At 50.0% G+C, this 12807-nt stretch overlaps 1 protein-coding gene across 1 annotated transcript in view; it reads right to left on the bottom strand.

Moving 5' to 3' along the window:
• Positions 1-12807, bottom strand: part of MROH7 (maestro heat like repeat family member 7) — a 40594-nt gene that overhangs the window by 12463 nt on the left and 15324 nt on the right. Inside the window, exons 9-15 of the mRNA XM_059898703.1 lie at positions 11727-11839; positions 11143-11319; positions 10602-10756; positions 8311-8449; positions 5886-6076; positions 3734-3871; positions 1782-1896 (exon numbers count right to left, since the gene is read on the bottom strand). Of these exons, the coding sequence (XP_059754686.1) occupies positions 1782-1896; positions 3734-3871; positions 5886-6076; positions 8311-8449; positions 10602-10756; positions 11143-11319; positions 11727-11839 (1028 nt within the window). The remainder of the gene's footprint in view (positions 1-1781; positions 1897-3733; positions 3872-5885; positions 6077-8310; positions 8450-10601; positions 10757-11142; positions 11320-11726; positions 11840-12807) is intronic.

The raw sequence follows: 12807 nt of genomic DNA, 5'->3' as shown, positions 1-12807 counted from the left end.
GTAGACCCCAGCAGAGCTGAGGCTGTAACCCCGACTCCTGGCTCCAAGACACACGCTTGTCCTCTTGGAGGTGACGTATTCTGCTGGTGCCTGCAGAGCCAGGCAAAGTGTTCACTTGGGTGTTCACTCATCCATCCTATCCCCACTTCTTGGGGGCCCTCTTGGGGTTGGGTCTAGGGATGCAACATAAACACAATGTAGTCCCTACTCCCTAAACTCACAGTCCACTGGAGAGGCAGAAAGGTGCAAGAAGTGCCGGGATTGCCATGCTGCCCTCTGTCCATCTGGCAATCTTTACTCAAGGCCCAGCTCAAATGGCACCTCTTCCAGGAAGCCTTCCTTAACCTTCCACTGTCTGAGCAGACAGTGAACCTCTGAGCCCCACTGTACAGACCCTGGTGATAGCCCAGACCCCCTGTGTGGCAGCCAGCAGGTCACAAGAGGAAGATGGGATGGCGGTTAAGAGAGTGGGTTTTACAAATGTCCATCGACCAATGAATGGAGAAACAACATGTGGTATGTTCATACAACGGAATATTATTCAGACTTAAAAAAGAATGAAATTCTGACCTGCGTTACAACATGGATGAGCCTTGAAGACATTATATTAAGTGAAATAAGCAAGACATGAAAGGACAAATATTGATGAATCCACTTATATGAAACCTAGAATAGGCAAATTCATAGAGACAGAAAGTAGAATGGCGGTTACAGGGGCTGAGGAAACGAGGGAGGGAGAGTTAGTGTTTAATGGGTACAGAACTTCAGTTTGGGAAGGAAGATGAAAAACTTCTGAAGATGGATGGTGGTGATGGTTGCACAAAAGTGTGAATGCACTTAATGCCACTGAGCTGTACACTTAAAAATGGTTAAAATGGTAACTTTCATGAAATATATATTTTTTACCACATACACAACCACAAGCACACACACAAAATGAAAGAGAGAGTGTACTTTAGAGCCCAGGTGTCTGGCTTTGAATCTTGGATCAGCCACTTATGAGCTGTGTGGCCTTGGGAAAGTTACTTAAATCTGTGCCTTGGTTTCCTCCTCTAAACTAGGGGATGGAATAGTATATGCATCATAGGATTATTGTGAGGATTAAATGGATCGATATGTGTAAAGCTCTTAGAATATGCCTAGAAGATAGTAAGTGCTCAATAAATGTTGGCTATTGTTATTGGCAAGTCTTCCCTTCTGGGGCCAACCCTACCAACCTTCTCCTGACTAATCTCTCCCCAGTACCCACTCCAGTACCCCCATACACTCACTCAGCTTAGTTATCACTTCCTCCAGGAAGGCCTCCCTGATGTTCCCCCACCCAACATCCAAGACTTTTGTTCTCCCACCACAGCCTGAACTGCCCCCATCATAGCACAAGTCACTCTATAGTACCCTGTGTTATAATTGGGATGTGCTCTGTCTCCCCTCCCATACCAAGAACTCCTTGAGAGCAAGGTAGAGTCAAATTCATATTTGTGTCTCCAATCTGGTACCTGGCACACAGAGGTGCCCAGCAAAGGTTGGTGGTTGCCTGGGGCAAGGGGGAGTCTGGGAAGAATGGAATGGGGTAGAGGGGGTAGAAAGAAGAGGAGAGATGGGAGGGAGGAGGGAGAGAGGGCTACGAAGCCTTTGTACTCAAAAGAAATCATGTTCAGGAAAGACTCTAAAGTGTTAAGTACTTATTGCACAGGAGAAATGACCCGCAATGGGAACTGAGGCCTGTGCTCAGGGGAAGGCCCGGGGGGACCCCTGCCCCACGCCCAGTGCCCAGTCTGTACCTCCACGAAGAAGGCAGTGGCGGTGATCTTGTGCTTCTCGTCGCCTCGCTCCAGGAGCGGGATGAGCAGATAGAGGATGCGGCAGAGCTCCTGGCAGGAGTAGTGCACCATGGCCCTGGGGGTGGAGGAACAGTGCCCTTAGGATCTCCAGCCCTGGGGGGATGTGCTGGGTGGGGGCCTAGCCCCAACACTCAAAACTCTGGGCAAGCCCAAGTCACCTGGGTTCCTGCATCCCCAGGGTTTCCCACCTGGACAGGATCTCAGACACCATTTGGTCTAACTGCTTCATTTTACAGATGGGAAAACTGAGGCCCAGAGTGGGAAAGTGACTTGCCTGAGAGCACAGAGCAAATCAGTAAGAAAGACAGGCTTAAGACCCCTGAGTGCACAGGACCACTCCAGCAGGAAGAGACAGGAAGGAAAGGGTGTGAGGACCCACTCACTGGCACCAGGCAGCAGCCAGACGCTTTCAAGTAGTTATTGCATTTGATCCTCACCATTACCCTTTGAGGTAGGTTACTGTTGTTAACCTATTTCATAGATGAGGAAACAGAGGCTTTGAGTGTGAAGTGCCCAAGGTCATAGAGCTGGAAAATGGCAGAGCTGGAGCCCCAACCCAGGGCTCCCCACTCCAGCTGCCTCGTTCATTCTACTAAGCCAGTGGTTTTCAAAGTGCGGCCCCTGGACCAGCAGTATCAGCATCACCTGGGAACTTGTTAGAAATGCACATCTTCAGGCTCCCATCCCAGGCTAACTGAATCAGAAACTTTAGAAGTGGGGCCCAGCAAGCAGCGTTTTAACGAGCCCCGTAGATGATTCTGATGCACCCTCAAGTCTGCACTATGCTTCATTAATCAATGAATCCAGGAAAGTGTGTCAGCCAAGAACAGAGTCTGGAATAAGACAGCCTGGGTTCAAATTCTGGCCTTACCACTAGCTGTGTGACTTTGGGCAAGTCACTTAACTTCTCTGGGTCTCGGGTTCCTCATGGGTAACACTGGGAAAATAATAGTGCTATTTCATCGGTCATGGTGAGGGTTAAATGGAATAGTCCATGAATGTACGGCTCTTTGCATGGTGCCTAGAGCATAGCAAGTGCTCAATAAATGTGGCTGTATCCTGAGACCCCTGGGGAGAGCACCATCCTGGACACTCAGAGTGCAGGGCTAAGAAGCAGACTCTTCCTGCAGGAGCCACATTAGTGAAATCAAGGTGCCACCCTTCTCCTGACCCCATGGGAGGCGTGTGTGGTTGGGGGGAACAACCCTGATCTGGGTCAGCAGGTAATTTCCAAGCCTTGCCACTTCCTGGTTGTGTGACCTTTGGTATATAACTGTCCCCCTCTGAACCTTGGCACCCTCCCCTGCAAAATGTACATTAATAATCCCTGCCCCACCAGTCAGCATGACGATAATAAAAGCTAACCTGTGTTGAACTCTTACTATATGCCAGGGGCTGTTCAAAGTACTTTAATCCTCACCCTAAATCTTGGAGGTGGGCCCTATTATTATTTCCATACTACTGGTGGGAAAACTGAGACACAGAGAAGGAAACGAACTTGCCCTGGGTCACACAGCTGGGAAGTGGTATGCTGGGATTCAGGCGCAGGTAGACCTGCTCCAAGGCCACACTATAAACTGCTCGGCTAGACCATAATTTCTGTATTAGCGTGGGAACTAAATTCATAATGTGGTGAGAAAGGTGCTTCATAAATAACCTAAGTGCTCTGCAATGGCAGGTACTGCTCTAACGACAGTTTGTAGAGTGTGTGCTATCTTTCACATCTGAATTGTCTGCCCTCTGAGGTAGATGATACTCTGCCAGTCTCAGAGGAGAGACGATGGAGTGAGGGAAGGGTCTTGCCCAGAGAGAGATGCAAACCCAGGTCTTTCCAAAGACCCTGAGGTCTCTCCCCTCCCTCCAACCCCTGCCCTGGGGGTCCCCGGCCTCACCTGGCCAGCAGGGACACTCCACGGTGGTGGTTCTCCGCCTGCCCCATGAGCTCCCAGCCACCCTGGTCCTCCAGAAGGGTAGCCTCGTATGAGCAGCCCATCTTCAGCAGAAGGATTTTCACCACTTTGACCACCCAGCTGCCAAGACAAGGGGGCTGAGACCTCATGTCACCCTGCCCCAACAGGCCAGACCTACCTCCACCCAAGTCTCTCCCACCATCAGTTCCATCTGCCAGACAAATTTCTCTCCGCAGCCTCAGCACATGGTATCGTCTGTGATGAGATCCTATCTTGTCCTTACAACACACCTGTCAGGGTAGGAACTGCTTACCCCATTTCATAGGCAAGGAACCAAGTTGCCAGGAGGTTAAATTGGTTTAACCCAAAGCGCAAAGCACTGTTATAGTCCAGGACTCAAACCCAAGGTGTCCTGACTTCAAGCCCAGCTACACAACTACTTGCCCTCTATCCCTCAAAGAGCACTTTTCTGAGCATAACACGCAATAGAAACCAAAAAGGAAAAGACTGAGGAACTGGACTACATAAAAATTTTAAAGTTCTGAATAGCAAAAAACCATCAAATTGTTGCAGGTTAAGTGATAAACTGGAATACAAATGACAAAGAGTTAATGTCCTTAATATATAAAGAGCTCTTACAAACTAATAAGAAAAATTCCCAACAGTCCTATGTAAAATTAGGCAAAGAACAAGAACAGGTTGCTGACAGAAAAGGAAACAGAAATGGCATTTAAACCTCAACCACATTCATAATAAGAGAAATACAAACTAAAATTACAGCAAAATACCATTTTTTTTCAACTTTCAGATTGGCAAAGATGAGAATGTGCTGGTGAAGCTGTGGGGAAATAAATAGTGTCATATACTACTGGCGGCGGTGTCCTCTGTGGGAGGCAATTTGGCAAACTGGGTGCTTTAGGAGGTCCTTCATTTTCCCTTCACTCACTGGTCAAGAACTGTTTCCACCACACATTCCTATTCCACCATAATATTTAAATACAGAAACCTTTTGATGCACCCATTGTACTTTCCGGAATTCATCCTACATATACAATCACATGTAAGTATAAAGACATATAAACAGTCTCACTTACTGCAGCATTGTTTCTAATTGCAAAATGCTGTGAAGCACCTAAATCGAGAGGATCCTGGTTAAGTAAATGATGGTATATTGGAATCTACACAGAGGGATATTATGTGGCTGTTAAAAATAATGAGGCAGCTATATATGTAATGATCTCAGAGATATGGTATACAATAAAAGCAAAAATATATAACTGTGTAAGGTCCACTACCATTGGTATAAAAATAGAGAATGAAAACATGTGGGCTTAGCCCTACATCAACCCCCTCTGAAGAGCAAGAAAGAACCTGGTTCTTAGGGCAGATGACTGGGGTAAAGAGAGGAACAGAGACTCCCTTTTAATGCCTTTTGAGATTTTTACCCATGTGCCTATATTACCTGTTCCAATAAATAAATAAAAATCAAATGGTTCAGCCTTGGGTACAAATCTAATACAAATAATATCTCTAGGGAGGGAAGAGGAAAACCAAAATGGTGAGCTCCTCGGGGGAAGCTGATTCTTCCCTGCCGTCCAGCACTAAGCAGAGGACATACCCTGCAGGTGCTCACAAACAGTTGTTGAACACATGATTGGCTCTCTCATAAAAGTATGCATCTGAGGACTTCCCTGGTGGCGCAGTGGTTAAGAATCCGCCTGCCAATGCAGGGGACACGGGATCGAGCCCTGGTCCGGGAAAATCCCCCATGCCGCGGAGCACCTAAGCCCGTGGGCCACAACTACTGAGCCTGTGCTCTAGAGCCCGCAAGCCATGATTACTGAAGCCCATGCACCTACAGCCCATGCACCACAACAAGAGAAGCCACTGCAATGAGGAGCCCACGCACCGCAACGAAGAGTAGCCCCCGCTCACCACAACTAGAGAAAGCCCGTGCACAGCAACAAAGACCCAACACAGCCAAAAATAAATAATAAATTAAAAAAGAAAAAAAAGTGCACGTCTGTTTTCTCTTCTAGTCCCAAAGCTAATTTCTACTGATCAATTGCCCTAAAGACTTTCGGAAGGGCCCTTGCTGGTGGCCCTCCCCCTGCCAGGGACAGTAGGAACATACCGTACGGGCACGAAACCAGAGGGCTGTCCGTCTTTCTTGGCGTCCTTGTGGGAAACCACGCGGCCAGGCAGGTTGAGGCCGATGTGGTAATGGACCTGAATGAGCAGGGCCAGGAGCAGCTGGGGGTAGATGCGCCTCACGCGGCCCATGCAGCTTTTGACGGACAGGAGCTCACAGAGGCCGCTGGCTGCCTGGGGGGGGGGGTGGGGGGCGGGATCTGGTAGATGTCCCAGCACTCCTGGCAGGGCCTGGACTGCTTCTCTAGGAGGCTGGCCCTGGATCTTTGCTCTTCTCTGACCCAACTTGGGCAAGCCCAGATTCCCCCGCAACTACCACACCCCAACTCCTGGCTCTCTGGGTGAGCCCTGCCCCAGAACAATCACAGCGACCCTTTGCCTTTGACACACCCCTGGAAGAATCATGGTGGAAGGATCTCTTCCCACATTTGTGAGGTAGAGTCTTCATCCCACTGTGCAGGGGAGGAGACAAGCTCAGGGGGTGAAGAGACTTGCTCAAGGTCACCCAGCCTCCTGGGGGCAGAGCTGGGACTTGAAGCCAGGTTTCAGATTATGTGCTATAGTGAGCCCTGCCTCTTCCTGGTTCATAACACAGGCACACAGACGGTGAGGGGGACACCAGTTGCCTCTTCGTTGAGGGCCGTTAAACTAGGCTGCCCTCACTGCCTCCTCTGAGTGACATGAGAATACGCCAACACACAGTGATCAGAGGAGGAGGGCATGAATGCCCAAACCAGGGAACGAATGGGTGCTGGTGCCCTAGTCATAGAACTCAGTGCTGGGGGAGAGAGGCAGAGAGATCCAGGGTGAAGCACGGGATTCCGGGGCAGGAGATCTGAGTCCTGGCACCACCAGTCACTAGCTGTGTGACCTTACATGAGACATGGAATGTCTCTGAGCATCAGTATCTTCCTCTGTAAAGGAATAATACCACTCGCTCCTCTTTATTTGCTTCCTTCCACCAGCTTGTCTTGCTCTCTGCTGAATCCCCAGAACTTATGAATATGCCTGGCACATAGTAGGTGCTCAATATCTGTTGAATAAATAGATCAATCCAACAAAAAATTTTTGAGTCTACTGTGTGCCAGGTGTATGTTGGACTTTGGGGATATCAGGCTCAGGCACTGAATTCATGCATCTCACTGATTACTCAAATGACCCCCTCACACACACACACACACACACACACACACTATTGTTAAGTCACAGCTGGGGTAAACTCTCCCAAGATAAAGTATGTGAAGCAAAGTATAATATGCACCGATTTGCTCTGGTCAGAGAAATCAGGGAGGGCTTCCCTGAGGAGGTGATAAGAGCTACGGGTTAAGCAGAAGTTAACTTGGTGGATAGCAGTCTAGGCAGAGGAAACAGCATGTGCAAAGGCCCTGTGACAGAAGATAGCAGTGTTTAAGAAGATCTGACAGGGAACTTCCCTGGTGGCACAGTGAATAAGACTCCATGCTCCCAATGCAAGGGGCCCAGCTTCCATCCCTGGTCAGGGAACTAGATCCCACATGTATGCCACACTAAGATGCCCGCCTGCTGCAACTAAGACCCGGCACAACCAAATAAATAAATATTAAAAAAAAGAAGAAGAAGAAGAAGAAGATCTGACAAAGAACAACGAGGTTGGACCCATGCAAGCAAGAGGATCATGGTGAGGGGTGAGGGCAAGAGGCCGGTGAGGGGTGCAGGGCCTGTAGCACAGGTGGGAGCACTGTGTTACTCTCAAGGGCAATGGGAAGCCATCGAGAGGGCTGAGAAGAGCAGATGTGCATCTCTCAAAGATTTTTTTAGCTGTGGTGCAGATTGGAGGGGCTGGAGTGGAAGCAAGGAGATGAGTGGGGGTATTATCCAGCTGGCTAGGACCAGGGGGTTGGTGACAGAGGCAGAGAGAAATCTGTCTCTCCACCCAGCCCCCTTCCTGCAGTCAGAGCCCTTCCCCTCCGTGTTCCCAGGGCCGACCTCTGAGACTGGCAGCAGAAGCACTTAAACATTTTATGTTGCTAAATGAGTGAACAGGTTACCTCGTTTAATTTTCCCAACTGCTATATGAGGTGGATATAATTATTTCCATTTACAGATGCAGAGAGTGAGCCTCAGGGAGGTGAAGTGACTTGCTCAGGTTACAAAACAGTAATGGAGCAAAGCCAGCCCTCAGACTAAGGTCTGCGAGTCCCAGGTCATTCTCTGTCCACTATTCCAGGCTGCTGCCGTCACTGTAAGTAACAGTACTATTGTCGTCCAGTGGATCACAAACAAGAGCCCAGAGACAGACTTGCTCAAGGCCACACAGTTAGTTCCTGGAAAAGCAGGGAACTAGAAGATGGGTGTGCAGAACTCAGGGGGAGGGGAGGAGGGAGGAGGATGGGATGGGGCAGTGATGGAGCGGGGTGGGGTGTCCTCACCGCTAAGGGCACGATGGAGGTCCGGCCCTTCTTGGTGACAGGCTTTTCCTTCAGGCTGGTCAGGAGCAGATCCAGGAGATCTCGGACGTCACAGCTGGGCTTGCGCAGTATCAGCTGCCTCCACATCTCTGCTCCATTGCTGGGGGGTCAAGGGTGGGGATGGTTAGCGGGGACCAGGGCAGTGGGGCACACCCTGCCGCCCAATTGTTTGGGGAGGGAGAAGGGAAGGTGCCTTTGAAATGGCATCCATGGACGTACCAGAAAATTTCTGGAATGGACAAGAAAACACTCCCTAAGAGGCGGGGGGCTAACAATTATCGAAAACCCTATGACTCAGGTACTTACTTTACCAGGTGCTTTGCATACAGTTTATTACTTCAGCAAATATTGAGCATCTGCTGTCTCCCAGCAGACGTGAGCAAGATATTCAAGATACTCAAGGTCACTGAATTCTTACACTGACCCTCAAGGTGGGTTCTTATTCTAATTTTACAGATGTTACAGGAGTTAAGGCTCAGAGAGGTGAAATCACCAGTCCAAGACTACACGGCTAATGAGCTACAGGGACCAGAAGTGACCAGGCCTGATGACTCCAAAGCCTGTGCTTGTTCTTCTATGCCAAGGAGCCCTTCGGGGCCTGGATCTTGCATTTGTCACATAATGTCAAGGAGGGCCCACTCCTGTCCCTTAGAAGGCAGTATACCAGGCAGGGGAAAGCATCTGGGCCAGCAGGCACCAGCCTGTAGGCACTCCTGTCGTGGGGAGTTGAAAATGCTGACAGGGCCAGTGCACTAAAGGGTTAACAAAACCCTTTCCCCCTTCTGCTTAAGATTTGAACCTTCCATTAACTTTCCAGCTCCGTTTCCCTGGAAACCTGATAAAGATAGTATGTCAACTATGTTGCTAGGCAACATTGCTTATGGTAAAAATGACCCAATTGGTAAGTTGCGTCTGGGCTGGAGGAACTATAAATTAACTAGAAGGACCATTGGGGACGCTGTGGCGTTGAGCTTCTCAGGGTTCAGTGACTCTTGTGACTGGGCTTGTCCCTGTGGGGATCCTGGAAGCAAAGTCTAGACAGTTATTGTAAGAGACACTAGTTCCTTTGAAGCCTGAGCCACTTAAGCCAGGGCAGCACCTACACCTTTCACCTGGGAGGACCAGGGCCAATACTAGGGTGAGGAAAGTGAGGCATCCAGGGCGCAACATGTAAGGAGGTCCTCCAATCAGGCAAGCACAGGAGTGGCACTTGAGAGTGAGGCCTCCTTAAATTTTGTCCCAGCTCTGTCTGGCCTGCTACACAGGCTGCTGTAAGGACTCTGCCCTGTCCTATATCCTGAGTAACTGAGGTCAGGTATGGCCCTGGCAGTCTTGAGTCTGAATGTTTAGTGGCTCCAAGAAGAAAACTCCCTGGTTTCCAGTGAAGCCAGAAAGGGTTAAATTCTTCCAGGTGGGAGATGGGAGTGTGTCACCCCTGCACTGATCTTGGTTTCTATGAATGACACCAGCTCTCCTGGTTAGAAGCGCACCTCACTTGCACAGTTCTGCATAATTCTTTTCCATTCACTCTCAACCAACTACCTTAAGGTGTGGATCACACGCTTCTGCTTTGTTTTCATTCAAAGGTATTGGAGCGTTTCCTGAGCTGGGAGACTGGAGCAGCCAGATTTGTCTCCCCTGCCCACAAGCTCATCACCATCTGGCCACAGTCCCCTCTGCCCATCAGACCAGAGGTCCCTGAAGGCTGACAGCATGGAGCACAGGGCAGGCACTCAGCACAACTGGCTGCATTACCTGTCATGACCACCCATTTGGGGTGAGAATGGGAGGATTATTTCTTCCTTTTGCATATGGGGGAAAACTCAAGCCCAGAGAGGGCAAGCAGGCTACCCAAGATCACAGAGCGTCTGGAGGCAGAATCAGGACCAACACTCAGTTCTACTTTTATGGCATCACTGAAGAGCTCTGGGCTTGGAGTTGGTCAGATACGAGTTTAGGTCCTCATTCTGTTGCTTGCTCAGTAGGTGCCTAGGGCTAGAAACTTCCCATGAGCCTCAGTTTCCTTATCTATAGAATGGGGTTGTTACACTTGTGAGAAAACATATAAATGTGCAGCACAGACACCTGGCAGTGCTCAGGAAGGACTTAACGGTTGTCATAAGCATCATAGATCATAGAAGAGGGACCACCTGGGAGGGCGAGGGGCTCCTCTGGTAGAAGAAGGGATTCCCAGCCCGGGAACAGGGCTATATCAACCCTCTGAAGTGTAGTGAGCCCCCCTCACTTGGTACCTGTCCAGTGGGAGGGGACACATGAGCAGGGCCACGACGACCTCGGTCATGAAGGAGCTGGCCAGGAGAGAGACGGGCAGCAGGGCCACCTCTCGGGCCCGTGGCTCCTGAATGTGGCTCAGGTGCACATAGATGCCCTGCATGATTTCTGGAATCTGGGGTACAGACAGGGTGGCCAGGAGCAGGCAGAGGGCCAAGTGGAGAAGCCAAGGGGGTGATGGGGGAGCAGGGAGACAGGAGGAGGAAGGAAGGGGGTGACAGGGTGGGGGGAGAGAGAGGGGAGAGGAGGGTGCAGAGGGGAGAAATAGGAAGACAGGCAGACAGAGCAGCCGCCCCTTCCCTGGGAGACAGCTTGTCTTTGCTGCCCTCCCCCACCCCACACTTGATAGTTGAGCTGTCTTGGGGGCCCATAAGCGAGTTCTTTCTCACCTGCCAAGTTGGGAGCATCTAGAACTCAGCCACCAGCAGCCCTACCCTGCCTGAGGGATGAGTGGGCCCTGTGGGGTTTCCCAGCCCAGCCCCTGCCCCCTGGGGGCCTTACCACCTCCAGTGCCCTGTGTCGGTACTGCTCCAGCACCGAGCTGAGTGTGACCTCCAAGGCCAGCTGCATCATTTCCCCCGAGTCCTCGCCCCAAGCCTCTGAGCCACCTTTCAGCCCTTCCAGGGCTGCTAGCAGCAGGTCCTTTACCTGTTGGGGCCCCAGGAAGTCTCCAAATTCCTGAAACAAAGGCATAGAGATCTTGACACACATGGGCAGACCCAGAGCGAGCCGTATATGGACGCACTAACACCCCCAGACATATGCAGAGGTCAGCAGGGGTGCATATACTCAGTTAATCCGTGAGTGTCAAACACTTTGAGGAGAAGCTACAAAAGAAGGGGTGACATGGCCCCTGCCCCCAGAGCTGGTGACACGGCCCACGCACTGTGGCACAGACCAGAGGGGTTGGGAGCCCACAGGATGGGCCTGTGTGGTCAAGGAAAGCATGCAAAGGAATGTAAAGGGGATTGAGCCTGGAAGGATGGAAGGGGAGGAGGAAGCCCTGGGGCAGGTTGGTGCTGCCCCTCCTCCCTTGTTCCCATCGCCCCAGGAAGGCCCAGGGCTGATGGGGAGCAGGTGGTCACCGCGATAACACGCAGAATGTTCTGGCACGGGCTGACAGGGTTGTAGGGGCCCAGGAAACACTTGTTGCTCTCGTACAGCTCCTCCTTATTGGTCTCTTCCTTATCTCTGGCTCCTGCAAGAAAAGAACCTTTTCAGTGAGGACTGACCGCCTATTTTGTTTTTTAACTTTTTCTTAAACGTAGTTGTAGGATGTGCATAAATCATAGGTGACCAGCGGGATCAGTTTTCACGGTGAGCATATCCTTGTAGCGGGCACCCAGGTCAACAAACAGAACACGGTCAGCACCCCAGAAGACCCTCCTGTGCCCCCATTTCAGTCCACTATCCCCCTCCCCCACTCAGGGTAACCACTATTCTGACTTCTAAACCCGCAGATTCGATCTCCTTGCTGTTGGACTTTATATAAATGGACTCTTACTATATGTTATCCTTTGTGTCTGGCTTTCACTCAGCCTTATGTGGGTGAGATTCATCCACACTGTTGCAAGTTGCATGGGTTCACTCACTCCCAGTGCTGTATAATTTTCCGTGGTATGAATATACTACAATTTATTGATCTGTTCTACTTCTGATGGACATTTGGGTTGTTTCCAGCTATTATGCATAGTGCTGATCTGAATGTTCTAATACGCCTAGTCCATGCCTTTTGGTGACTATAGGTACACATTTGTAGGCACATAGCTAGGATTGGAATTGTGTCCTAAGGTGGGTATGGGTTCAGCTTCAGGGGATATTGCCAAACAGTTTTCCACAGTGGGGACCAATTATGCTCCCACCAGCAGTGTGTGAGAGTTCCAGTGGCTTCACATCTCACCAGTGAGTTGTCTGTTCCATTTTTGCCATTCTGGTGTGTGCGTGGCAACACCTCTATTAAATTGCAATTCCCTTACCCCTGGTGTTCCCAATCCCCCTTTTCTGTTTTCTTCTTTTTTCTGTAATACTAATCATCATTTGACTTACTATAGGTGTTACTTGTTTTTTTGTTCGTTGTCTCCTGACAACAAGAAGATAAGCTCAACAGGAGGATTATTGAATTAATCTTTTTTCTTCTGTGTCCCGAGTGCCTAGAATAGTACCTGC

The sequence above is a fragment of the Balaenoptera ricei genome, chromosome 1 (genome assembly GCF_028023285.1).
Source record: "Balaenoptera ricei isolate mBalRic1 chromosome 1, mBalRic1.hap2, whole genome shotgun sequence".
NCBI classification, from domain to species: domain Eukaryota; kingdom Metazoa; phylum Chordata; class Mammalia; order Artiodactyla; family Balaenopteridae; genus Balaenoptera; species Balaenoptera ricei.
Note: the sequence above shows the minus strand (reverse complement) of the source record. Positions and strands in the feature narration are given on the sequence as shown.